This window comes from Sceloporus occidentalis, unplaced genomic scaffold (genome assembly GCF_023333645.1).
Source record: "Sceloporus occidentalis isolate IW3139 unplaced genomic scaffold, rSceOcc1.0.p SCAF_160, whole genome shotgun sequence".
NCBI classification, from domain to species: Eukaryota; Metazoa; Chordata; class Lepidosauria; order Squamata; family Phrynosomatidae; genus Sceloporus; species Sceloporus occidentalis.
The window spans coordinates 30,558-56,854 of record NW_028317140.1 but is presented as its reverse complement, the minus strand read 5'-3'; the positions used below and the strand labels follow the sequence as shown (position 1 = coordinate 56,854).

At 42.2% G+C, this 26,297-nt stretch overlaps 1 protein-coding gene across 2 annotated transcripts in view; it reads right to left on the bottom strand.

Annotated features, from left to right (window-relative positions):
- Positions 1-26,297, bottom strand: part of LOC149279790 (unconventional myosin-VIIa-like) — a 54,009-nt gene that overhangs the window by 16,239 nt on the left and 11,473 nt on the right. For both annotated transcript variants that reach the window (XM_089500851.1, XM_089500852.1), the window contains exons 4-26: positions 23,698-23,882; positions 22,883-23,004; positions 22,261-22,403; positions 21,880-21,993; positions 21,097-21,250; positions 18,617-18,693; positions 17,843-17,962; positions 17,491-17,633; positions 16,972-17,182; positions 16,550-16,685; positions 15,908-16,014; positions 12,891-13,028; positions 11,739-11,897; positions 11,218-11,310; positions 10,464-10,558; positions 9,245-9,329; positions 8,640-8,858; positions 6,527-6,634; positions 6,155-6,364; positions 3,886-4,089; positions 3,094-3,270; positions 2,130-2,213; positions 1,615-1,742 (exon numbers count right to left, since the gene is read on the bottom strand). In XM_089500851.1, the coding sequence (XP_089356977.1) occupies positions 1,615-1,742; positions 2,130-2,213; positions 3,094-3,270; positions 3,886-4,089; positions 6,155-6,364; positions 6,527-6,634; positions 8,640-8,858; positions 9,245-9,329; positions 10,464-10,558; positions 11,218-11,310; positions 11,739-11,897; positions 12,891-13,028; positions 15,908-16,014; positions 16,550-16,685; positions 16,972-17,182; positions 17,491-17,633; positions 17,843-17,962; positions 18,617-18,693; positions 21,097-21,250; positions 21,880-21,993; positions 22,261-22,403; positions 22,883-23,004; positions 23,698-23,882 (3,212 nt within the window). The remainder of the gene's footprint in view (positions 1-1,614; positions 1,743-2,129; positions 2,214-3,093; positions 3,271-3,885; positions 4,090-6,154; positions 6,365-6,526; positions 6,635-8,639; positions 8,859-9,244; positions 9,330-10,463; positions 10,559-11,217; positions 11,311-11,738; positions 11,898-12,890; positions 13,029-15,907; positions 16,015-16,549; positions 16,686-16,971; positions 17,183-17,490; positions 17,634-17,842; positions 17,963-18,616; positions 18,694-21,096; positions 21,251-21,879; positions 21,994-22,260; positions 22,404-22,882; positions 23,005-23,697; positions 23,883-26,297) is intronic.

Here is a 26,297-nt window from a genome sequence, read left to right as displayed (position 1 = left end):
TATTAGTGGAAATTTAAAATACTGTTTTTATTATTGCAGGCACCATCTTTAAGGATATCCTCCATCTCTAATCTTAAATGAGGGATTTAAAATTCCTAAATGAGAATTCATTTTGCTAAATTATTATTATTATTATTATTATTATTATTATTTTCCCTTAAGGCTTAATCACAACAAACTTTTATATATGTTATATGTTTCTATGAGATCGACCTGTAAGTGCTGGCCTTTGTGTCACATGACAATTAAGCATTCCCTGAAAAATCCATGAAGGCGGCTAAAGAATAATTAATAAAAATATAATAATAATGAAATAAAAAAATGAATAGTTATATAATAATAGTAATAGCAATAATAATAAATCCATGTATTTATAGAATAATGCAGTTCAAGTTAAATAATGACATAATGATATATTTTGGATTCCATTCCATTCCAGTGTGGTTTGAAATAATGTTGGAAGGGTCTCCAAAGGAGGGCTGATAAGAGGGGCAGAGAGGCAATTGCCCCTTTGGTTGCTTTGAGATATTGTGGTCCGCTATCAGAAAGGAGTAATAATTGCAGTTCCACATTAAGCCACCAATACAGGAGGTATTGACCCACTGACTGGATCCTTGTTGTGTCCCCTGTATGTGATTTCTATGATTTAACTCGATTTAGGTGAATGTATGTAGAAAATTGATACAACAGACAATTAAGGTTCCACCGCAAACCTCTCATCAAATAATGCACGATAAAGTGCTTTGTAAGGAGCTGGGCGGCAAGGAAAGGAGATAGTGGGTGATCTGCAGACCAGGTCTATGCATTTGGGGGACCACCCAAAAATCTAAAGGGACCACCCAGCTATCACATGCATTAAAGTGGATATAACGGCAGGAGTGTCTCAGCAAAGCCTGAATTCCGGGGTCCTTTCCACACGTTGACATCCTCAGATATTTCAATGAATTGGAAGAAGGCAAAGGTTATGTTTTCTGTCTCCTCTGGCTAAGTAATTATTGATAAATATTCAATCAGCTGCAGATGGCAAGCGATCCATTATTTACGGGACAGGTGGCTTGCGATGCACGTTTGTAATGAGGTTCGGTTAATTATTCACGAGCGAGAAAGATATTAATTGTCAGGCAGCGAATATATTATAATTAAACAAATACAGGAACTCGTGGAAATACTCAGAATTCATTTAGATTTGATTATATGAATAGAAAGAATTATTTAACCTTCATAATTATTTCCGATGTAAGTCGGCTATTTTTTTATCTTTTTTTTTTTTAAATATCTTATTCCAGTTTGGTAGGAAATTAATTAAATGTATAGAAATATATATCAGAAATGTTTTCCAGGACACTTATAAATCTCACGTTAATTATTGTCTCCATTAGTATGGGGGGGGGGGCACATGTACTGTACTGAGAGGGTGGTAGATTAGTGGAACAGCCTCCAAGCAGAAGTGGTAGAGGGTAATACAGTGAGGGGATTTAAATATGCATGGGATAGACATACGGCTCCTCAATCTAAGACGAGACCAATGATTATGTTTTGACTCGTCACAGCAGGAAGAATGAGCAGACTAGATGGGGGCCGAATGGGGCCGATCTGCCGTCATAAGTTACCAACCTTAATGTAGGCCTCAGGATGCCGTTCCCAATAATAAAATGGAGTTTCTCTAGATTAGAGGTAGGTCGATCCTCCAGCATACTGTTTCCGTGCAGAGTGGATTCTCCATCGTGGAGCCGCTTTGTCACCTACCAAAAATAATGACGCCTTCATTGACTTATTTAAGTGAATTGTATTCGATTGCGAGCTTTGGAGACTACTTAGGTCTCTTCTTCAGGCATACTATAATTCTTGATATGGTACAACGCTGCGCATGGAGCTCTATGAAGGATTAATAATAGTAGTTGGACACATCCATGCACAAACTGGGGAGTCTGGAAACCTGGTGTGTGGACAAGAAAGCCCAGCATAACATCAGGATGGTGCATGCCTAGAATAAGAGCCGAGAATAATGGGAGTTGTAGTACGAAAACCGCTAGAATGCTGTTTCTGCGTCTGCCCGTTCTGAGGATTTTATTGACTGAGACACTTTGTATCACGGAGGAGATTATCACGTAAAAAAACCCAAATCCCACCTCTTCCGTCAGCTTGGACTTTTTCTTTAACGTCAAGGAAACGAGCTTGTGGCGCATGCTGTTCTTCTTGTCAATGTGTGCGGTCTGGACGGAACAGAAAGGAACATCGTGAAACGCTATGGAAATGATCGACGTACAATGGTAGGCTCTGGTGATGTCATTGTTAGCGTTCTTGTGTGAAACATTCGTTCATTTATATCTGTTTGTATAAAAAGACTACTCGTGGGGAAGCCATCAGCACGAGCGATCACCAGAACATTTATATGGAGTTTATATGGTTCTGAGGAGGGTCTGCCCCAAGAAATGGGGAACACGTGTGTGTATAAAATGTAAAATCATACTTTATTAAAAATATATGAAATTATAGATAACATTGAGATACTGAGAACTTTCTCACATCGGCTGACCTAGAACTCTTCAATTCCTAGAATGACCTTGAACTTTCACCTTCCGAGAGTGACCAACCATGTCGTTTCCAAGAATGATCTAGGACTCTCCCCTTCCTAGAATGACCTAACGGATCGCCTTCCTAGATTGACCTAGAATTATTCCCTTCCTACAATTAGAACGACCTAGAACCTTCACCTCCCTAGAATGTCCAAACATGTTCTTTCCAGTAAAGGCCTACAACTCTCCCCTTCCTTGAATGACATAGAATGTTTACTTTTGTAGAATGACTGACAACTCCCAGAATGACCTAGAACTTTCACCTTCCTAGAATGACCAAACATTATTTCCAAGAATGTCCTACAACGCCTCGCTTCTTACATTGGCCGACGCCTTTCCCATCCTAGAACAGCCTAGAACCATCCCCTTCCAACAATTAACTAGAGCTGTCATTTTCCTAAAATGACCTAGAACTTCTTGTCCCCTGTAGAACCTGGGAGGGGCGCGGAGATGGATAGGGGAGGCCGGGCGATCCATGAATACGCAGAGCCGGTGGGTTAAGGTTTCGGCCCCTTACCTCTCCCTCTCCCTGAAGAGCCTGCAGTTCCCTTTTGTAGGTCTTCTTCCCCAGAGTCTCGTAAATCTTTGTCATCACCGGGATCTTCTCGCTGCCGTCACTCATGGCCGTGTGATATTTTGGTTCCGGAAGATCCCCCATAAATCGGAGAATAGTTATCCAGACGGCTAAAGCAGCCTGAGAAAGAAAAAAAATGGTAGCCATTGCATGGACTGGATAGCCCAGAGCGCTAAAAAAAAGACAGATTACATACAGGACATTTAGAGGAAGGTGATATCTTTTACTGGAGTGACAGAGATCCTCAGAGGTCTCTTTTTTAGATGGAAAAACTGAGAAAACAATGGATAGTTCTGACCTACTTCCCACTGATTCCACTGACAATAAAGGAAGAGTTCAGACATTATCACCATACTCCTAATTCCCATAAAACAAATTAAAAATTATAAAAAAAATTGTATGTATTATAATATATCAAGCAAGGTCCCCGGGGCTATGATGTAATTGTTCCTTTTAAAGATTGTTGTAAATACGTGGAACGGCCTCCCAGCAGAAGTGGTAGAGGGTAATGCAGTGAGGGGATTAAACATGCATGGGATAGACATACGGCTCCTGAATCTAAGACGAGACCGACGACTGATTAAGGTTTGAGTCTTTACAGCAGGAGAAACGGGCGACTAGACGGGGGCCGAGCAGGGGCCGATCCGTTGTTTGCTTTAAGATCACAATAAAGTCTATTATTCCTCCAGTATCTTATCTTAAGGGGTCTTTAAAGCTTTGTCGTCATCCACCTACCAGCTGATCTCCTTCGTCTTCATGGTACAGAAGCGGCTGCTTCAGGGGCCGTCGGGTGTAGGTGTGCGTCGTGGTTCCTTGGAAGTAGGTTGCGGCAAATTTTGCAAACTTGTACTCGGAGAGATCTTCCTCTTCCTCCTCGGGAAGGGGCAAAGACTGGTCCAAATCCTCCTCCTCCATTTCCCCCCGGGTACGCTCCAGATCCTGTGCACAACAAAGTAACACAACTTCTTAAAGATGATTACAAATATCGGCTCAAACACAAATCTATCTGATCAAACGTCACATTTATTAATACACGTTATATTGGATTTAATCAGCTTTCTCATTCGGCCCTCTTCATATATTAGACAGAGAGTGAATAGATACACAGGACTGAGGTTATTGGGTCTGAGAGACCGCTGACAATGCCTCGTCCAGGTGGGGGTTCATGAGGGACATATTGGCTTTTTATGCAATTAACGTGTATTGAGATAAAGGGAGTTTATTGGGGCATAATGAGAAAAAAACAGGTTATTACTGTATACAGCGCGGGGGGTTATATTACTGTATACAGCGCGGGATGGGTTATATTACTGTATACAGCGCTGGGGGTTATATTACTGTATACAGCGCTGGGGGTTATATTACTGTATACAGCGCTGGGGGTTATATTACTGTATACAGCGCTGGGGGTTATATTACTGTATACAGCACTGGGGGGTTATATTACTGTATACAGCGCTGGGGGTTATATTACTGTATACAGCTCCGGGAGTTATATTACTGTATACAGTGCTGGGGGTTATATTACTGTATACAGCGCTGGGGGGTTATATTACTGTATACAGCGCTGGGGGGTTATATTACTGTATACAGCGCTGGGGGTTATATTACTGTATACAGCTCCGGGGGTTATATTACTGTATACAGCGCTGGGGGGTTATATTACTGTATACAGGGCTGGGGGATTATATTACTGTATACAGCACTGGGGGTTATATTACTGTATACAGCGCTGGGGGTTATATTACTGTATACAGCGCTGGGGGTTATATTACTGTATACAGCACTGGGGGTTATATTACTGTATACAGCGCTGGGGGTTATATTACTGTATACAGTGCTGGGGGTTATATTACTGTATACAGCGCTGGGGTTATATTACTGTATACAGTGCTGGGGGGTTATATTACTGTATACAGCGCTGGGGTTATATTACTGTATACAGCGCTGGGGGGTATTACTGTATACAGCGCTGGGGGGTTATATTACTGTATACAGCGCTGGGGGTTATATTACTGTATACAGTGCTGGGGTTATATTACTGTATACAGCGCTGGGGGTTATATTACTGTATACAGCGCTGGGGGTTATATTACTGTATACAGCGCTGGGGGGTTATATTACTGTATACAGCGCTGGGGGGTTATATTACTGTATACAGCGCTGGGGGGTTATATTACTGTATACAGCGCTGGGGGTTATATTACTGTATACAGTGCTGGGGGGTTATATTACTGTATACAGCGCTGGGGGTTATATTACTGTATACAGCGCTGTGGGTTATATTACTGTATACAGCGCTGGGGGGTATATTACTGTATACAGCGCTGGGGGGTTATATTACTGTATACAGCGCTGGGGGTTATATTACTGTATACAGCGCTGGGGGTTATATTACTGTATACAGCGCTGGGGGGGTTATATTACTGTATACAGCGCTGGGGGTTATATTACTGTATACAGCGCTGGGGGTTATATTACTGTATACAGCGCTGGGGGTTATATTACTGTATACAGCGCTGGGGGGTTATATTACTGTATACAGCGCTGGGGGTTATATTACTGCATACAGCGCTGGGGGTTATATTACTGTATACAGCGCTGGGGGTTATATTACTGTATACAGCGCTGGGGGGTTATATTACTGTATACAGCGCTGGGGGGGTTATATTACTGTATACAGCGCTGGGGGTTATATTACTGTATACAGCGCTGGGGGTTATATTACTGTATACAGCGCTGGGGGTTATATTACTGTATACAGCACTGGGGGTTATTACTGTATACAGCGCTGGGGGGGTTATATTACTGTATACAGCGCTGGGGGTTATATTACTGTATACAGCGCTGGGGGTTATATTACTGTATACAGCGCTGGGGGTTATATTACTGTATACAGCGCTGGGGGTTATATTACTGTATACAGCGCTGGGGGTTATATTACTGTATACAGCGCTGGGGGGTATTACTTTATACCTGTACGTCATTATAAGTTGAAAGTTACCTCAAATCCCCTCGGTGCTTGTCCTTCCTGGCCGGGCAGGGACGAAGTGGTCCCGAGGAAACCAAACATTTTGTCCACCATGTCCGAGTCGTTGACGGGTTCATTCCTTGCTTTCTCCATCTTGTCCAGAAGCTCTTTCTTCCTCCGGGCTTCCTCTTTCTCCCTCACCTCCCTCTCTGCATCTTCACGGGCCAGCAGGGCCAGGCGCTCCTAATCATCAAGAATACGGAAACAGATGGAGTTTGATAATGAAATATTATTCCCATTACCCCTCAACACCACAATGCCTCCCTTACACCAATACGACCAGAACCCTTTCCATAACTGTGGCCCTCGCCTCTCTGTTGGGACTGGAAGGAGAAGGCTTCTTACTTGGTGTTTTTTCTCTGCCTCATGCTTGGCTTTCTTGGCGCTCATCTCTTTTTTAAAGCGTTCTTCTTCAGCCAAGCGAAGCTTCTCAGCTTCCAGCCTTCGGTTATACTAAAAAAAAAGAGCAAAACCAGTTAAATCGCTGTTACTTTACAGATTGTCCATGGTGCAGAAGTACCCCACTCCAACATGGTGCGGATGACATGCGTCCCATCGACTATTCAAGTCATAAACCTTCTTTATCTCTATCCTTCACATCCTTGTCATCATCCTTCCTGCAAGTCACCGCCACCTCCCAGACGCACGTCTTCCCCCGTCCACCATTATTCCTCCATCATATTCCTTTCCCATACTATCCAGCTTGCTACACAGTCTTTCTCCATACCATCATCCTTCCAATATGTCACCATCCATCCCACATCTTATCTTTCTACCATCCAACATTCTATACATAATTGTCTTCCTCCATATCATCATAACTTCCCTCCCAGTACTATCATCCTTCCTACATGCCACCATCCTTCTTCAGGTCGTTATTCCCCTGACATGACAGTCATTCCCCATATTGTCATCGTTCCTACACGCCATTGATCTTCAAATGTTCTTTCTTCCATTAAAACATCCTATATGACACTATACAATACTATGTGACACTATATGACACTATATGATACTATATGACACTATGTGACACTATATGATACTATATGACACTATATGATACTATATGACACTATGTGACATTATATGATACTATATGACACTATACTATACTATGTGACACTATATGACACTATACGATACTATATGATACTATTTGACACTATACAATACTATGTGACACTATATGATACTATATGACACTATATGATACTATATGACACTATGTGACATTATATGATACTATATGATACTATATGACACTATACTATACTATACTATGTGACACTATATGACACTATACGATACTATATGATACTATTTGACACTATACAATACCATGTGACACTATATGACACTTTATGATACTATATGACACTATACAATACTATGTGACACTATATGACACTATACGATACTATATGACACTATACAATACTATGTGACACTATATGACACTATATGATACTATATGACACTATGTGACATTATATGATACTATATGATACTATATGACACTATACTATACTATGTGACACTATGTGACACTATATGATACTATATGATACTATATGACACTATACAATACTATGTGACACTATATGACACTATATGATACTATATGACACTATATGATACTATGTGACATTATATGATACTATACGATACTATATGATACTATATGACACTATACAATACTATGTGACACTATATGATACTATATGACACTATACAATACTATGTGACACTATATGACACTTTATGATACTATATGACACTATATGATACTATATGACACTATGTGACATTATATGATACTATATGATACTATATGACACTATACTATACTATGTGACACTATATGACACTTTATGATACTATATGATACTATATGATACTATATGACACTATACTATACTATGTGACACTATATGACACTTTATGATACTATATGATACTATATGATACTATATGACACTATATGACACTTTATGATACTATATGACACTATACAATACTATGTGACACTATACGATACTATATGATACTATACAATACTATGTGACACTATATGACACTTTATGATACTATATGACACTATATGATACTATATGATACTATACAATACTATGTGACACTATATGACACTATATGATACTATATGACACTATGTGACACTATATGATACTATATGACACTATATGAAACCTATATGACACTATGTGACACTATATGATACTATATGACACTATACAATACTATACGATACTATGTGACACTATACGATACTATGTTACACTATATGACACTATACGATACTATATGACACTATACGATACTATGTTACACTATATGACACTATACGATACTATATGACACTATACGATACTATGTTACACTATATGACACTATACGATACTATACGACACTGTATCCTAGTCAACATTTCCCATACCTCTCCTTTAAGGCGCTTATAGAGTCGGCGTGCGATCATGCCCCTGGCGTAGGCCTGGATGGTGTACACAGCCCACAGCCGGTGCCTGAACGCCTTCCGGACCAAGTACCCTCGACACCGCGCCTGGAAACGGGTGACCCGCTTGCGGGCGACGTAGTACTGCTGGTGGAGCTTCCTGGAGCGATAGAGAGCTTGGAGACGGAGAAATCCAATCCTCATCTGGAAGACATTCATATATATTTATATATATATACCGTATATGTTGGGTGATATTATTATTATCCGTGTAAAGAACTGGTTAGAAACTGAAAAACAATGCGGTCTAATAAAAAAATATTAAAAAAACATCATTAAAACGTGTAATTCTTTCAAAATAAGTAGAAAAAGTGTAAATATCTTTCACGATAAGTATCGCTTTTCCATCGTTGTCTCTACAGACCAAAGCAGGCGTAACCCTCCGTTACCGGTTACAATGTATCCCCGGTATAATGTACATTGTATAACAGATTTTGGGGGTCGTCTTATAATCGAGCAAATACGATATTTGGGGGAAAAAATCCCACATATCTGGATGTAAAATTTGATAATGAAAGAATTGTTCTTACCAGGGAATAATTTTTCCGGCAGTTATGGCCCCTCCAGTATTTCTGGATTAACAGCACCGATTTCCTGACTTTTAAGAAATTCGATCTACATGATATAGAGAATGATTAATTAATTCAAATAATTCTGTAAATAATGGTCATGATGTCACATCGCGCATCGCCCGGTAAAAAAACATAGCATTGTTATTAATATGCATTTTAGCAGCATATGAAACATTATACAGGGGCCAACACTGATTTATCTATACATTATACAGGGGCCAACACTGATTTATCTATACATTATACAGGGGCCAACACTGATTTATCTATACATTATACAGGGCCCAACACTGATTTATCTATACATTATACAGGGGCCAACACTGATTTATCTATACATTATACAGGGGCCAACACTGATTTATCTATACATTATACAGGGGCCGGTTCGCTGATTTATCTATACATTATACAGGGGCCAACACTGATTTATCTATACATTATACAGGGGCCGGCTCACTGATTTAACTATACATTATACAGGGGACCGGCTCGCTGATTTAACTATACATTATACAGGGGGCCGGCTCACTGATTTAACTATACATTATACAGGGGGCCGGCTCGCTGATTTAACTATACATTATACAGGGGGCCGGCTCACTGATTTAGCTATACATTATACAGGGGGCCAGCTCGCTGATTTAACTATACATTATACAGGGGCCGGTCACTGATTTATCTATACATTATACAGGGGCCAACACTGATTTATCTATACATTATACAGGGGCCAACACTGATTTATCTATACATTATACAGGGGCCAACACTGATTTATCTATACATTATACAGGGGCCGGTTCGCTGATTTATCTATACATTATACAGGGGCCAACACTGATTTATCTATACATTATACAGGGGCCGGCTCACTGATTTAACTATACATTATACAGGGGACCGGCTCGCTGATTTAACTATACATTATACAGGGGGCCGGCTCACTGATTTAACTATACATTATACAGGGGGCCGGCTCGCTGATTTAACTATACATTATACAGGGGGCCGGCTCACTGATTTAGCTATACATTATACAGGGGGCCAGCTCGCTGATTTAACTATACATTATACAGGGGCCGGTCACTGATTTAACTATACATTATACAGAAATGCATAGTCAGGGAGTTGAATTAAAGCGGCACTAGAAGAATAGATCATTTACATCACTCACCTGTCCTTAAACCCTCTGACCACTTTCTGGATGAGGATGACTTTATCAGTGATGGCTTTATCCCGTTCAATCTCCAGAAGCATGTCGTGATGATCCTAAAAACATTCAACATCTTCGCCATCAGCGTTGGATCCGGTCTATGTCCTGGTTTAGTCCCCTCTTACCTCCCCTGATGCCCCCTCTTTTCCTAGAAGCTCACAATGTGGGGTGTCTATAAGAGTCCTTCGGGGGGATTAAGATCCGTACCATAAGGCAGCATTTACATTTAGTGAATATATAATGTCTGCAATGATTTTCAAAGTGTCGCAATATTTGTAAAAGTTGTTTTTAAAACGATCCTAGTAAGAAACACCATGGTGGGCGTCCCCTGCTTCCTGTTGGAAAATCTCTATTTCCCCTGGCTTGACAGATGCCGATCCTGATAAAGGGCATCGCGCGGTCAGCACGGGGGAATCGGACGTCATTAACATTTTCGAGGAACGCGGGAGCCGAAAATCCGGGGAGAAGCCCACGTCCCAAACCCGGGAACGCTCCTCCTTGTCGATCTATTCACTAACCGGCCCAGCCTGGTGCTTCGGCTACAACCTAGCGCTGCCCCGAGTGCATGCGCAGTCAAAATAACTCTTTAAATGCCGGCATAATTGTATAAATAGTTATTAGGATTATCGTTGGCCGCCGGAGCTGTCTCGCCACAATGTACAGCGCTGCGGAATATGATGGCGCTATATCAATAAATAATAACAACGTATCTTACCTTTAAAAAAATCTTCGTTTTCCCAATCTGCCAGTCGTCATCCCTGCCGAGCACGCACTCTGCGATCCGCTGACACGTCCCTCGGAGGTCTCCCTGCCGAGAACACCCCGTTACTGAGACCACCCTGGCACCGGATTTGCCCCCCAACATCGTCCGAGCCGTACGTGGCCAGGCGATTCGTCGTCCTTCCTGCCCCCGATCTCAGCCGCGTCGGCACGACGAGAAAAAGTGCCCCCTTTAACTAACCCTCAGTAACTTTTCTCCGATTCTGGTTACTGTTATTATTTATCAACGTCAGCCCGTCACAAAAAAAAACACAGAAACTTGTAAGAAACTTTTTTTCTGTTTCCGTGGCTGCGCCCTATCAGCTGCCTTCCTTTGTGTCAGGTGCCCATTAAGTGTTCCCAGCAAAAATGATGATGATGGTTAACGATTTATTTCTGGGAAGGGTTTCGGCGTTCGGCACAGCTAGGTATGGTGTTCTGATCCGCCACCGTCGGTCAGAGTCCCCCCCCCGGTACCTGTTTGTACGCCGGCTTCACTCCTGGCATTAATACTCTGTACCGGTCCACGAACTCAACGAACGTGTAGCGTATGGGGTACCCGGCCCTGCGGATCCGAATCGTCTCCATCATTCCAGAGTATCTCAGCTGGCGGACACACAGCTCCCGGTCAAACAGCTGCCGGGAGAAATAATGAATGCAACATAAAAGAGTGATAGTAACGGCAAAGAACCCTACTGTACAGAACCAGAGAACCCGCCGGCAGATCGGCCCCATCCGGCCCCCGTCTAGTCGCCCGTTTCTCCTGCTATAAAGACTCAAACCTTAATCAGTCGTTGGTCTCGTCTTAGATTCAGGAGCCGTATGTCTGTCCCATGCATGTTTAATCCCCTCACTGTATTACCCTCTACCACCTCTGCTGGGAGGATGATCCACTTATCTATCTACCACCTTCTCAGCAATAATTCGGCAGCCTGTATACATGATCTTTAAGTTATTTGTATGGATAACATAAGATATGTTATCCATACAATATATGGATCCATATTACCATGCAATAAAAAATATTTGTGTGTGTATATATATCATTCTGTTCAGAAGTATATAAGCTGAATTCAGAGTGTTTGCCGGTCATTGTGTTCTACACAGGAAAGATTGAATAGGGAGGGACCCCGAAAATCATACCCCCCCAGCATCTAAAATGGTTAAAGTGGATGCTTTTATTTTGGGGGTGTGGTTAGAGGCATGGGTGTGTGCGGGGTATTTGTGTAACTGAGTGGGGCATTTATAAGAAGAATAATGGGGTTTATTCACCCCGTTTAGTTAATAAAGCCGTTTCCTGCTGTTTCTATACACATTATCGGGGCTTTTAGGGCTGTAGAACCCTGCGATCCCCTCATACCCAGCAAACATTCTCACCTCCTAGAAAAGAGGGGCATCAGGGGAGGAGAGAGAGAGGGGCATCAGGGGAGGAGAGAGAGGTGCATGGAAAGAAGGAGGAGCATCGGTGGTAGAGAGAGGGGCATCAAGAGAGGAAAGACAGGCATCGGGGGAGGCAAATGGGGCATCAGGGGAGGAGAGAAGGGCTGTTTGCCATAGAGGGACTAGCCAACTAAACACAGTTTCTTGCACCCCACTCCTGGCAGTCGGAGGGTTAAACCCCAAACTCACCATAGGTTTCTTGTACTCATTGGGTTTGATGCAGCGGACGAAGAAGGGCTGGCAGACGCTGAGCGTGCGCATCAGGAGCTCCAGCGAGCGCTTAAACTGGCTGCTGAGGGTCGGCGAGCGTTTCCGGGTCTCTGCGCCCTGCGAAGAACACCAAACAAATCCAGCTGAGGAAACGGACGGATGATAACAGCGAGAGCGCCTCTTCCTCCTCACCCCATCACTGGAGGGAAATACCCCGGGATCTGAGGGGAAGAGGAAGCCGAACAAAAATACAGCGTTAACCCCTGCAGTGCCACGCGACATGCGCATCGACTGGCCCAGACACGGCACTGAAATCCAGCAGTATCTGCCCTGGCCGTACTGGGGGCCCCAAGGAGCCCATGATATAAAGTGGGAAGATATGAAAAGCCACGGATCTGTTAGAGCTTTAAATAATAACAGAGAATTACCCTGACTGGCCCAACCGTCTACATTATCTGACCCGGAGACTCTTTAATAACCCATTGCAGAGACCCTAGTGCAGCTGATATTCTGAATGAAGTCACCTGTATTCAAGCAGGGATTCCAGCTGTGTTATAGCAGAGAGAAAAGCACCAATCGGGATGCTCGGATATCATTACATCAGAGGAGAATATGAAGGAGACTGTGTGACCCTGAGAAACTGCCCCTTCACCCCATGATCCTGAGTTTGGGGTGAAAACCATGAGAATCTGCCCATTCACCCGGAGACTGAGTTAAGAACCCCCCTGCATAATGTGGGATGTATAATAATAGATTGTAAGCTCACACGGGCAGGATCCTCTTCTCTTTCCGTACCGGTATTTCTTTAGCGCATGCTAAATAATCTGCTGATCTGCTAGACTACCACTTCTGCTGGGAGTGCTGTTCCACGTATCTACTACCTCCAAACACTCTAAACAATAGTACCAGAATGTCTAAAAAACGCCAGCAGCAGCTAATGGGTTAAGCCATGTCCTCGGATGCACTCGGACTGTTTACCCCAATCTGCAGCATATCACGATTATGCAACGTACCGTTAACCCCGCGGAGAAAGGAAAAAACAAGCCTATCGCATGCGGACGCTTCCATAATTCTCTCTCAATCGTTTTTTGCCGATAAAAGTAATTTTTTGGGGACGTGAGCCAATTAAAGCAGACGCCCTGTACATTTATTATTATTTATTGTTCTATATAGCGCCGTCATTTTCCGTAGCGATGTTCAACGGGTGGATGGGACATAACAAGTAATATATAACATAACTATTTCACCTACAGAAACAACGGGTAAGGAGGGCCCTGATCACAGGAGCTTACAATCTAGAGGGATCTATACACTGTACAGACTCAAACCTTAATCAGTCGTGTTTAATACCCTCACTGTATTACCCCCTACCACTTCTGCTGGGAGGCTGCTTCACTTATCTACCACCCTCTCAGTAAAGTTAGGGGTTAGCTGAACACATAAGAGATGGTGCCTGCATGAGCTATTGATGTTCATGCTAAAGAATCAGAATTCATTTAATTTAGTCCAATTTAAAGGGACTGATGCCTCCCAGCATCGCGCATGAAGGTGACGGCAGGAGAAAGTTTTCCGTTACCTTGGAGGGGAGGGTCGATGATTGGCCGAAAGCGGTGCTTGGACAGCCGCAGAGAAACTACAGCAAGAGGAAAGCCGCAAGAAAGACAGGAAAATGCCAAGTGAGATGAAGACTCGACACTGAAAGGACCTCAGACGTTAATGGCGGGACTCGGGGGAATCTCCCATGATGAAGATCTGATGGCTTAATCCGGGTGAGACTTTGCAGGCAGGGGGTAGGTGGGCTCTGGTATCCCATCGGCCCCCGAGACGGAGCGGAGGGAGGGGACACCAGAGCAAACCTACCTCTGGAAATGATTGGGAAAAATGGAAAACATGAATGTACGTAGAGACGGTGTGATGGCGGCGAGACAACTCGTGATGGTTTTTTTCTCGTGTTCACAGATGTGCCTGAGGGTCTTCTAGGTTTTAGTGGGCATCACGTAAGATTTCAGATAGAAGGCATGTCTGATTCTATCCTATGCATGTTTAAATCCCCTCACTGTATTAGCCTCTACCGTTTCTGCTGGGAGGCTGTTCCTCTTATCCAATACCCTCTCAGTAAAGTAAAACTTCCTTCCATTTCATCTCAGCCTCTGACCCTCTAGTGTGAGATTCCGGTCTCTTGTTGTAACTTTTCTCCTGTACTTTATTAAATGCCTTTATGTATTTAAATGTCACTCCCATCCCCTCGCTCCCTTCTCTCCCATCCCCTCGCTCCCTTCTCTCCCATTCCCTCGCTTCCTCCTCTCCCATTCCCTCGCTTCCTCCTCTCCCATTCCCTCGCTTCCTCCTCTCCCATCCCGTCGCTCCCTCCTCTCCCATTCCCTCACTCCCTCCTCTCCCATCCCCTCGCTCCCTCCTCTCCCATCCCCTCGCTTCCTCCTCTCCCATCCCCTCGCTCCATCCTCTACCATCCCCTCGCTCCCTCCTCTCCCATCCCCTCGCTTCCTCCTCTCCCATCCCCTCGCTCCATCCTCTACCATCCCCTCGCTCCCTCCTCTCCCATCCCCTCGCTTCCTCCTCTCCCATTCCCTCGCTCCCTCCTCTCCCATCCCCTCGCTCCCTCCTCTCCCATCCCCTCGCTCTCTTCTCTCCCTTCTCCTCGCTCCCTCCTCTGCCATTTCCTCGCTCCCTCCTCTCCCATCCCCTCGCTCCCTTCTCCTCGCTCCCTTCTCTCCCATCTCCTCACTCCCTCCTCTCCCATCCCGTCGCTCCCTTTTCTCCTTGCTCCATTCTCTCCCATCCCCTCTCTCTCTTCTCTACCCTATAAGCTGTAAGTGTTGCGTATGTGACTGTATGTGTCATGGCTGAGTGTAAGGGTTGTGGTAGGATAGAATCTCGGAACTTTCTAAACCATGTAAATATCTCTAGAAACAGCAATTGTAAGCCCAGCGGGATGAATCCAGGCTTCTATTACTTTTATATTTAAATCACGTTACCATGGCTACGTCGGCCTGGAAAATTTGTTTGATGAATTTGTTTTTGGAGGAATGGACCAGTTGGATGATGTCTCCGTGAAGAGTATCTCGATTTTTCTCCAGAAAACCTGAAAATAAGGCATTAAAGGGAAGAAAAAATGACCATTACAATAAGACGCGTTTTAAAGGAGATCTCCCACTGAATTTTTCTTATTACTTAAAAAATATTTAAAAAAATTGTTTAAAAAAATAATATTGCTCTGTTTTCTTTTTTACCCCAGTTGTAGTTTTTGCCCCCGTAATATAAAGTTTTCAGGCAGCTGCACATCAGCCGTTTGTATGATTCTCCCTCGTTTATCTGACCCCCGATCTACTAAACCCCCCGACTCCTTATCATGTGGAAGTGCTTCAGGAGGTAACCCAATGGATCATCGAGAGAAGCAGAACAATGGAGAAGAAAGAAGAACGAGGAGCCACAGAACAGGGAGAAGGAGAAGCGGAGAACAAAAAGCAGAGCTGTGGAGAAGATATGGAGACGTTGAGACAGAGAGTGAGAGTGAGTGAGGGTGAGTGAGGGTGAGTGGCAACCCTCTGAGTTTCATCTAAACGGAAAGGGCAGGAAACAAAAACAAAAAAAAAACTATTTCCAACCCATGGACGTACCTTTGGTTTCATAGAAGACAATTCCAGCAAAGTGGTTGATCCCAAACTGGGTGTCATAGTTACTTTTCGGGGGGATGTAGAATGTATTAAGTTTATGTTGGGTATTTAATTTATTCAGCATAGTGGTATCGGTACCCTGAAAGAAAATAACATTTAGCATTAGATACAAGTATCAGTCGGAAGATGGATACGCTCACTCAACCAACTATGCCCCCCCCCCCCGGTCAGCTGCTCACTAAAAAACAGATGTATCCCCTATTACATCATTCATTTTAAAATATTCATTAAAAACGGGGGATCATTTTTTATCTACTACCCTCTCAGTAAGGTACTTTTTGAGGGTCTCCCATCGTGGTGTCCATTCAGTCTGCCCAATGCTGGGTCAGAGACCTTGGATTTCAGCACAGGTTCCTCCATTGTACCTTTGGGAACTTGCTTTCCTCGTCTATAAGCGAGATGATGTTCATGGGTTTAATGGCGATCATGTCCAAGGCGTCCTGGTTGTCGGTGAACTCAATGTGCATCCAGTTGATATTTTCAAGATTATATTCTTCCTGCTCCAACTTGAAGACGTGGCGGACGAAAAACTGCTGGAGGTTCTCATTGGCGAAGTTTATGCAGAGCTGTTCAAAGCTGCAAAAAAGGGGGAGCAGAAAGTTTCAAAAGTTCCACCTTTTCACCCAAATTCTGGGGTTCCAGAGCAGACAAATCATTACAAACAGAGAAAACGAGCTTTATCTCTGCTCTTGGACTCCAGTGTTTGAAAGTCTTCCATATATCTGCAGAACTCAATGGGTTGACTGTCATTGGCCAACGCCAACGCCGCCATCTTCCCGTCAACGTCACCGAGCCACATAGAACAGTGTGAAACGTTCAACTAGATACAATGTTCCTCATTGTTCTACCAAACGTCTAGAAATGTCACACGTGTCCCGCTTTACCTGTTTACAGTGAAGTTCTCAAACCCAAAGATGTCCAGCAGACCGATGGACCTCCTGGTGACCTTAGGCTCGTTGGAGAGCGGCCTGTATATGGCGGCGTTTATCTTTTCTACAATACACACGAATAACCTTCCGTAGATCCCCTGGAACACAGAGAGAAAGAGATGAGTATTTCCGGAACTCCCACAAAAGAGCCACCACGTAACTGGTAACTAGGACTTCTTGCATGAGAAGATCGATTCCGTAGACGCCCCACTAAACATCAGTGAGTTTGTGAATACAAACATTTGTCCCTATGGGCCTCGTATTGACGTATTACACCGACCAGTCTCCTTTTAATCTCTGGACGTACCTTCACGAAGGCATCCCTGACGTCGAGTGCCTGCTCCATGCTGAGTGGGGTGGACACGGTCTCACCTCTGGTGATGATGGTACGGCTAGTGAGACAGTTCATCAGGTCCTGGGGTTCAACCTATGGGAGACGGAGCGGTGGAGAAGGACAGCAAAGTCCAATCAGGCAGGGGAACGCAGTACCAGTACCCTCCACAAGATGTCCCACCAAGCAGTAGATGCCCCACGCATTTATACTGTACAGTTTTGGTAAAAAATATGTAATGCGATAAAATACACGGTTTGTTTGCATTCTGAGAGCAAAAAAGTATTAAAATTTCATTATTTTTATTTTCTACAAGTCGGGCTCATTTTATGATCCAAAAATGTTTCTTACTCCATCTTTTAGTCTATTTTCACTTTTCTTTTGTAACCATGACTGTTGATGGCTTAATGTTGAGAATCGTTCTATGCAAATACGACAACTTTTATCTCGATCATTATATATATATTTTTTAATTAGATGGGTGACTAGACGGGGGCCGGATGGGGCCGATCTGCCGGCGGGTTCAAGGTTTCTATGTTAACTTGCTCAATATCCCCCCCCCACCCCGATGTTTGTGCATTTATTTTTTCCGCTACATAAAGAACAACCTTGTAGTAAAATTGTATTCCATTGGCCAGTGATAACAGCGAGCGATTTAACAAACGTTAACCCCTCGCGTGCCACTAATGACTCATTTTTTTGACAGCGTTAATTATTTAAAACAAAACAAAAACCTGCTGCGTGACTCACCTCTAGTAATGTAGCTGCCGTGGTCAGCGAGGTAGAATAGACCACTTCACAGGCATCCAGGTTATCGTACATGCGCGCTGAAACGTAAGAGCGAGCATTAATAATAAATGTCCCCAGGTAGATGAAGACCTTCGGAGAGCAGCTGTCACCCGGAGAGGACCGCACGGTCAGGTGTCAAGAGCAACGTGTCCCAACTAACCGTACCTGCGAAGGGTCAAATGTCTCTCTATAGCCTAAAAAGTCTGTAAATATTTTTTTTTTATATATATATATATATTTATTTTTTTCTGGTAAGGTGAACGAATGGTGAGTTATTCCTAAAGCAGCATCATTCCTTCTTCAGATCGCTCTTCGTCTCGATTAATTTAGAGAAACTTTTTTTTTTTTTTTACATTTTATTTTTCAATGTATTATTTTTTATTACAGGGCACCAAAAAATGTTCTGGAGCAAAAATTAATTCTTAAAAAAAAAAACTAATATAAAAATATATATATATAATGTCTAAAATTAACAATTGCACACCAATCACCACTTTTTTTAACCCGGTGCCAAGTAGCTGCAACAGCAAATCATAAAACATCCAAAAATAGTTACCGGCACTCCAGGGACTTCTTTAAATAATCACTCGAGAAACTGCAGTTTTCTAATCAACGTTTCAGTCTGTTTATTAGACTTTCATCAGGACATGTCAGAAAAGCAGTGTCAATCATATTTATAGCAAGAAATATCATCAACAAGACCTACCACACCTGTAGTGCTCGAGGTATTCAGACCCGGCGTGTACCGGATACGCATGTGCATAATATCAGCAATGCTTCCGGGTCTCAGACACACTGTCCGAGATCCGGATCGTCATGGCAACGTTTCCATTTACTCTGCATAATACGTGTCTCCTATGCCGGTAAGTAAACCTCTTGTTTGTGCCTTTATATTTGTGTATATAATGCTGTACTCCTGTATACAGGATCAGCAGTGATACATTTGTGAATAAATATACATAAAAGGACAAAGTTATAATGATTAGACAATGTTGTAAAGAACAGTGGATATATGTATTGTAAAATTAATGAATAAATGTGTGGATGTGTGAATATATAATGATTATATATGTGTGGATTTACAATATATTATCTTAGATCTGCAATCTGATCTCTGAAGTGTTGTAACAACTCGTACATTTGAACTGCAACTAATCTGCATACTGTGTATCTCCTGTGCCGATCTTGGAATCCCTTAATTGTACCTTACACTTCAGAGATCAGATTGCAGATCTAAGATAATATATTGTAAATCCACACATATATAATCATTATATATTCACACATCCACACATTTATTCATTAATTTTACAATACATATATCCACTGTTCTTTACAACATTGTCTAATCATTATAACTTTGTCCTTTTATGTATATTTATTCACAAATGTATCACTGCTGATCCTGTATACAGGAGTACAGCATTATATACACAAATATAAAGGCACAAACAAGAGGTTTACTTACCGGCATGACGTTGCCATGACGATCCGGATCTCGGACAGTGGGTCTGAGACCCGGAAGCATTGCTGATATTATGCACATGCGTATCCGGTACACGCCGGGTCTGAATACCTCGAGCACTACAGGTGTGGTAGGTCTTGTTGATGATATTTCTTGCTATAAATATGATTGACACTGCTTTTCTGACATGTCCTGATGAAAGTCTAATAAACAGACTGAAACGTTGATTAGAAAACTGCAGTTTCTCGAGTGATTATTTAAAGAAGTCCCTGGAGTGCCGGTAACTATTTTTGGATGTTTTATATATATATATATATATATATATATATATAAAATATAAAAAATGTTTCCATGGCAACAACCCTATCAGTGTCTGCTTTTGTTCCACATGACAATTAAATGTGTTAAATTGTAGGAAATTTAGGAGATTGCCAAGGAATATTCTTCAGGAAAAATTCTTGACTGATTGCTAATTTTTGTGTAGATTACATGAATAAAATCAAATTCTTTGTTGCATAAAAACAGAATGATTAAGCTTTTGCACTCTAAGGAATATTAAGGAACTAAACCTTTGTGGATTTTTTAAAAATATTTTTAAAAAAATAAAAAGAAAAAATTTTAATTTTTTCTTTTTCAATAAAACCAATTACAAAATAATTAGCTTTTTTTTCGAATTTGTGTTGTATTTGTGCCACATGACAATTAAACATTCCCTGAATAATTATGAACCTGTGTAAAATTTTAAATAACTAAAAAATTAATCCTGAGAGAAATTTCAAACTCTTCTAATTTGTAAGATTATGTGGGACGGCGCCATTAAAATTCCCAAAAAATTATTTTGCAGCAAAAAGTTTAACCAACAGATTTTAACTTTTAGTATATATATATATTTTTCTTCATTGCTGCTGTTTGCCGTATAATCTGCCCTGGGTATTTGTGAGGTTTTGTTGTGTAAATTCTATATTATAGGCGATACCTTCATAGCGCAGGTTCCCCAGGTGTAATATGGCTGCAAGGAGCCGAGAGATTTCCCAGTTCTCGGTCTCGGTAAACATCAGGACTTTCATGGCTGAGCGGATGTTGGCGTATTCCTTGCTGTCATCTCTTCCATCGCAGGTTGTGCAGTTACCCTGCAGGAGAAGACCTCATCGTGAAGGTCCAACCATTCATCCAAATGTGAACAGATTCATTTAGAATGTTCTATATACTTTAATAATTACATTGTATCAATTTCAATGTTATAATACCCGTTCCATGGGTTCTAGGTCTGCTTCTTCCATGTGACCTCCATGTGACCTCCTTCCATATCTACTCCATGACCCTACCTTTGATCACACCACCTCAACCACTTCTGTCTGATCCCATATCTGTTCACCTCTCTCCGGCCCTGGTAGCCTGTCTATTTCATACAAAATTATTCATGGGGTGCACCGCTGCTGGCGGCACTATGCCCAGTGCGCCCCTGTGCACCCACGTCATCTGGAAACAATCAGCGTTGGTGTAAGAACTCTTCACGTCCAACCGAAAACCTCAGGCATGGGGTAACAGCGTGTGTTCTGGTCAGCACAAAACATATTGGCAGCATCTCAATTAAAAGGCACTCTGGGTGTGGTCTACACAGGAAGTGAGTTGAGTATCACCATAAAGGGTCAACAAATGGGCGGGCAATAGTGGAAGTGGGCAGGGCCACAATAAAGCCACACCCACTTTTCTCCCAAGTGGCGTTTTAGACCAAATTAGAAATATATTTGGCACGTACCATACAGAGGTAGTTGTAGTCAGTTGCTTGCCCAAGACTTAACTTTTTCTTCTGTTCCGGGGGCATTCCTTTCAGCATACAGTAGAAGACATGATAATTCCGTTCATCCTGAGCCTGGAATACATAATATTCCTGTAAAATTCTTATTTATTGGCCAACAGGAACATAGCACAGATCGGCCCCCTTTCGGCCCGTATAGTCAGCCCGTTTCTCCTGCTGTAAAGACTCAAACGTTAATCAGTCGTTGATCTCGTCTTAGATGCAGGAGCCGTATGTCTATCCCATGCATGTTTAACATCCTCACTGTATTACCCTCTACCACTTCTGCTGGGAGGCTGTTCCATTTATCTACCACCCTCTCCTTCGCTTTGTCTTCTTTACCTGTCTGCAGACACGCGACTTCTCCAGAAGATACTGTTCAATTTTCGCTCCTTCTATTGCTCCTTTTTTATTGAAATGAATATCGATGTATTTACCAAATCGACTAGAATTGTCATTGCGAATCGTCTTGGCGTTCCCGAAAGCTTCAAACAGAAAGTACAAATATGGAAAATGTATTAAATTAATAAATTTATTTTTTTTAACCCAGACATCGCAAATAATCCTCAGAAGATTTTAATAATTTTATTAAAAAAATAAAAAATAAATAAAATTAATTATTATTTGATTCTAATGTTTAAATACATAAATTTGAATGCGCTTTTTCTATTTGTATATTAAAGCATGAATTTTAATTTAATGACACAATGAATGTTCACGCCTCACCGAATTACATATGCGTTAGAATTCACAATAAATTAATGCAGACGGAATGCTTGCAGCTCAAGTGTTTTAGAAAAGTGCCTAATTTTTTTTTTATATTTAAAAATTATTTTAAAAAAAAACTTGACAGAAAAATAAAAAATCCAAAATTTTAAAAGAAAAAAAAAAAATCATTCCTGGCTAGATTTTCCAAACTGAAAAATGATCGGACGCCGTATGATATGAACGGACCCTCTCGTACCCTCTAATATGGGGTTGGCTTCCAGCACTTGCTGCTCTATCCACGAGTGTTGGCCGCTGATGGCCGCCAGGAACTGGAGGATGAGTTTCGTGCTCTCTGTCTTTCCAGCTCCAGACTCGCCGCTGGAAAAAAACATCACATACGTCAATACGATGGCCAATCGCCTCTTTCTGCTTCATGGTGTTTAGAATAGTTGGGGTAGCGTACGGGGGCAACAATTAGGACGGGGGCATTCTATAGGAAAATGTTAAATAATGTTGGCCAGAAGGGTTCATCCATAAAAGTGCGTAGAATTTCAACATTTTTTCTGTGCAAAATAATTACAGCCATAATAAAAAAAATTATTTATTTTATTGCTGACAAAAAACCCCCATAAATTTTATATCACATTTTTGGACAAAAATCCTCTGTATTTTCCTGCTCTCTGAACCCAAAATGGCATTTGTGCTCTTTTAATGTTCTTATTCAAAAAACTATTTTTAGAGACCCTTATCCATATCATTCAGGGGCTAAGGCTACGCACCCTGTACCATGTATCGTAAAAAAAATGTCAACGTCTGAATATCAAAAATGCTGTGTACCAGCTGCACCCCCGGCTACCCCTCCGCTGCCATCGTCTAACCTGTGGAAGTCTGGGATATGACATCATAGCGCCTTTTAAAGCCGTACATGGAGGCTGTGTTGGCTCGGCACAGCCTCCATGGTGTAAATGGGTCGCTTGGAACCAGCCCATTGAGCAGAGGGACACCGGGGGGGGTGGTTTTGCGCCGTAGGGGGTAATTCCGCCCCAGGCCTGGGCTTGAATATATCACTACCTGATGATGCAGCACTGGTCCTTACTGTTCCGCTGCATGTTAAAGTAGCAGTTGTCGGCTATGGCAAAGATATGCGGCGGCATCTCCCCGATCTTCTTGTTGGTGTAGAGGCGGATCTGGTCCGGGGTGTAGATAGGCAGTAACTGGTAGGGGTTGACGGCAACCAGAATGGAGCCGGTGTACGTCTGCAACGGACGGAAAATGACACGTCGGTGCCGGGAAACTGAGAACAAACATAGAGACGAACCCAAGAGGGGAGCTGAGTGCTTCCCGGGATCAAACATAAATACGACTATAAATAATAAAATAAACATTAATATTTTAGGGCGTCTTGATTCGAGGAGAAATCTGATTGGAAGAAGGAATTTGGAGCAAAAGCAGGAATTTTTCAACCTAAATTACTAATTACTATGTTTATCAGGATAAAATGTATTAAATTTACCCATTTTTATTTTTATTTATTGTAATTTTTTTTTTGCAGGTATTTACTTAATTCTATAGGGAAGCTAAGATCAGGCGGCAGCCTATGGCAGAGCCAGCATTATCAGCATTATGTGCTTTCGACTGAAGAAACTTCTCTCACATTGCAGGCTGTCACTGGAAGTGTCATGTGATGTCATATGCCGGTGCTCAGTACCAGTAAGGACATGCGCAGCGTGAGGTTGTGTTGGACAGGGACGTCTGGGCACAGATTTCAGATCGCCTTGTGTTTGTTTTCCACGGAGACCACAGAGATCCTTGATCCTCCTGTCTGGTAGGTAGGCTTCTCAAGAGGTGGACTTCTCTATACTCCTCTGAGACGCCACCACCCCACCATTCGGCATCCTTGTTAGTTGCCCATATCACCATAGCCACCCTCAAACTGGGTTCCCGTCAGGTTTAAGCAGCTCGGTTTCCAAGACAGTTAGTCGAGTCTTGAGAGTCAGAGGAGCTTTGATGAGAGTCGAGCTTCTTGGTGCTACCGAGTCCCACAGAATTCTAGTCAACAGTTAAAGCCCATTTGTGGAACTCAACTCGACACCGTGTCAACTTTCAGTGCTTCGAGTTCACAAATGAGTTGAACTTGAGCTGTAGTTGAGTCCCCGTCAAGCGCACGTTAGTGAACAAATAACTTCATCCAGGCCAGTTGAGTTGACCGGAACATCCCAACTTGAGTATCATCTCGACCCTACTAGAACCTTCCTATACACAGTATATATATATTACCATATCAAGTCCTTCTGGGTCATTGGGGTTATTATAACATCACTTAAATAATAAAAGGTGGAAATCCATGAGTGACACGAGGTGCTGGAGGCTCTGGATGAGATGATTTATAAGGCAGGCAAATGGACACCAGTACAATGGGGTAATGGATTGGGTGGAATGGGGATAATGGACGTTCGTGGGCAATGCTATACAGCTCCATACTTACCCGACCTCCACAGTTAGTCTTAAAAACGAAAATGCATCCAACGATTAGTGAGAATATATATATATAATATATAATAATAATATCTATACTCATTTAAAGGGGCAGTATCCTTTAAAAATAAACTCAGGAGCCTTTATAATAGATGGAATACTGGAGACATTATATGTACATTTAATAAGAAACAAATTAGGTGGTTTCACTTTAAAAATAATTTTTATTCATCCACAATAATAATGGCCAGCAAATGTATAGATTACGCATTATTTATGGGAGGAGGTTTCTTTAAATCTCCGTTGAGCAGCAGGCGAGGTTAGCGTGTACATGCGCATGCTTTCCCTGTGCAGAGACAATGTACTGCGAGAATGATGATGAAGTCTGCGCAACGGAGATTTTTATATATATGAGAGAAGATCAAAATTACTAAAATATGTTTTTTTTAAAGTGAAAACACCATCTTTGATTTCCAAGTCATTTATTAGAAACCAGCGCTGTATACAGTAATATAACCCCAGCGCTGTATACAGTAATATAACCCCAGCGCTGTATACAGTAATATAACCCCCACCGCTGTATACAGTAATATAACTTCCAGCGCTGTATACAGTAATATAACCCCCCAGCGCTGTATACAGTAATATAACCCCCCAGTGCTGTATACAGTAATATAACCCCCCAGCGCTGTATACAGTAATATAACCCCCAGCGCTGTATACAGTAATATAACCCCCCAGCGCTGTATACAGTAATATAACCCCCAGCGCTGTATACAGTAATATAACTTCCAGCGCTGTATACAGTAATATAACCCCCAGCGCTGTATACAGTAATATAACCCCCCAGTGCTGTATACAGTAATAACCCCCCAGCGCTGTATACAGTAATATAACCCCCCAGCGCTGTATACAGTAATATAACCCCCCAGCACTGTATACAGTAATATAACCCCCCAGCGCTGTATACAGTAATATAACCCCCCAGCACTGTATACAGTAATATAACCCCCAGCACCGTATACACTAATATAACCCCCCAGCACTGTATACAGTAATATAACCCCAGCGCTGTATACAGTAATATAACCCCCCAGCGCTGTATACAATAATATAACCCCCGGCGCTGCATACAGTAATAACCCCCCCAGCGCTGTATACTGTAATATAACCCCCAACACCACACTGAGCTGATG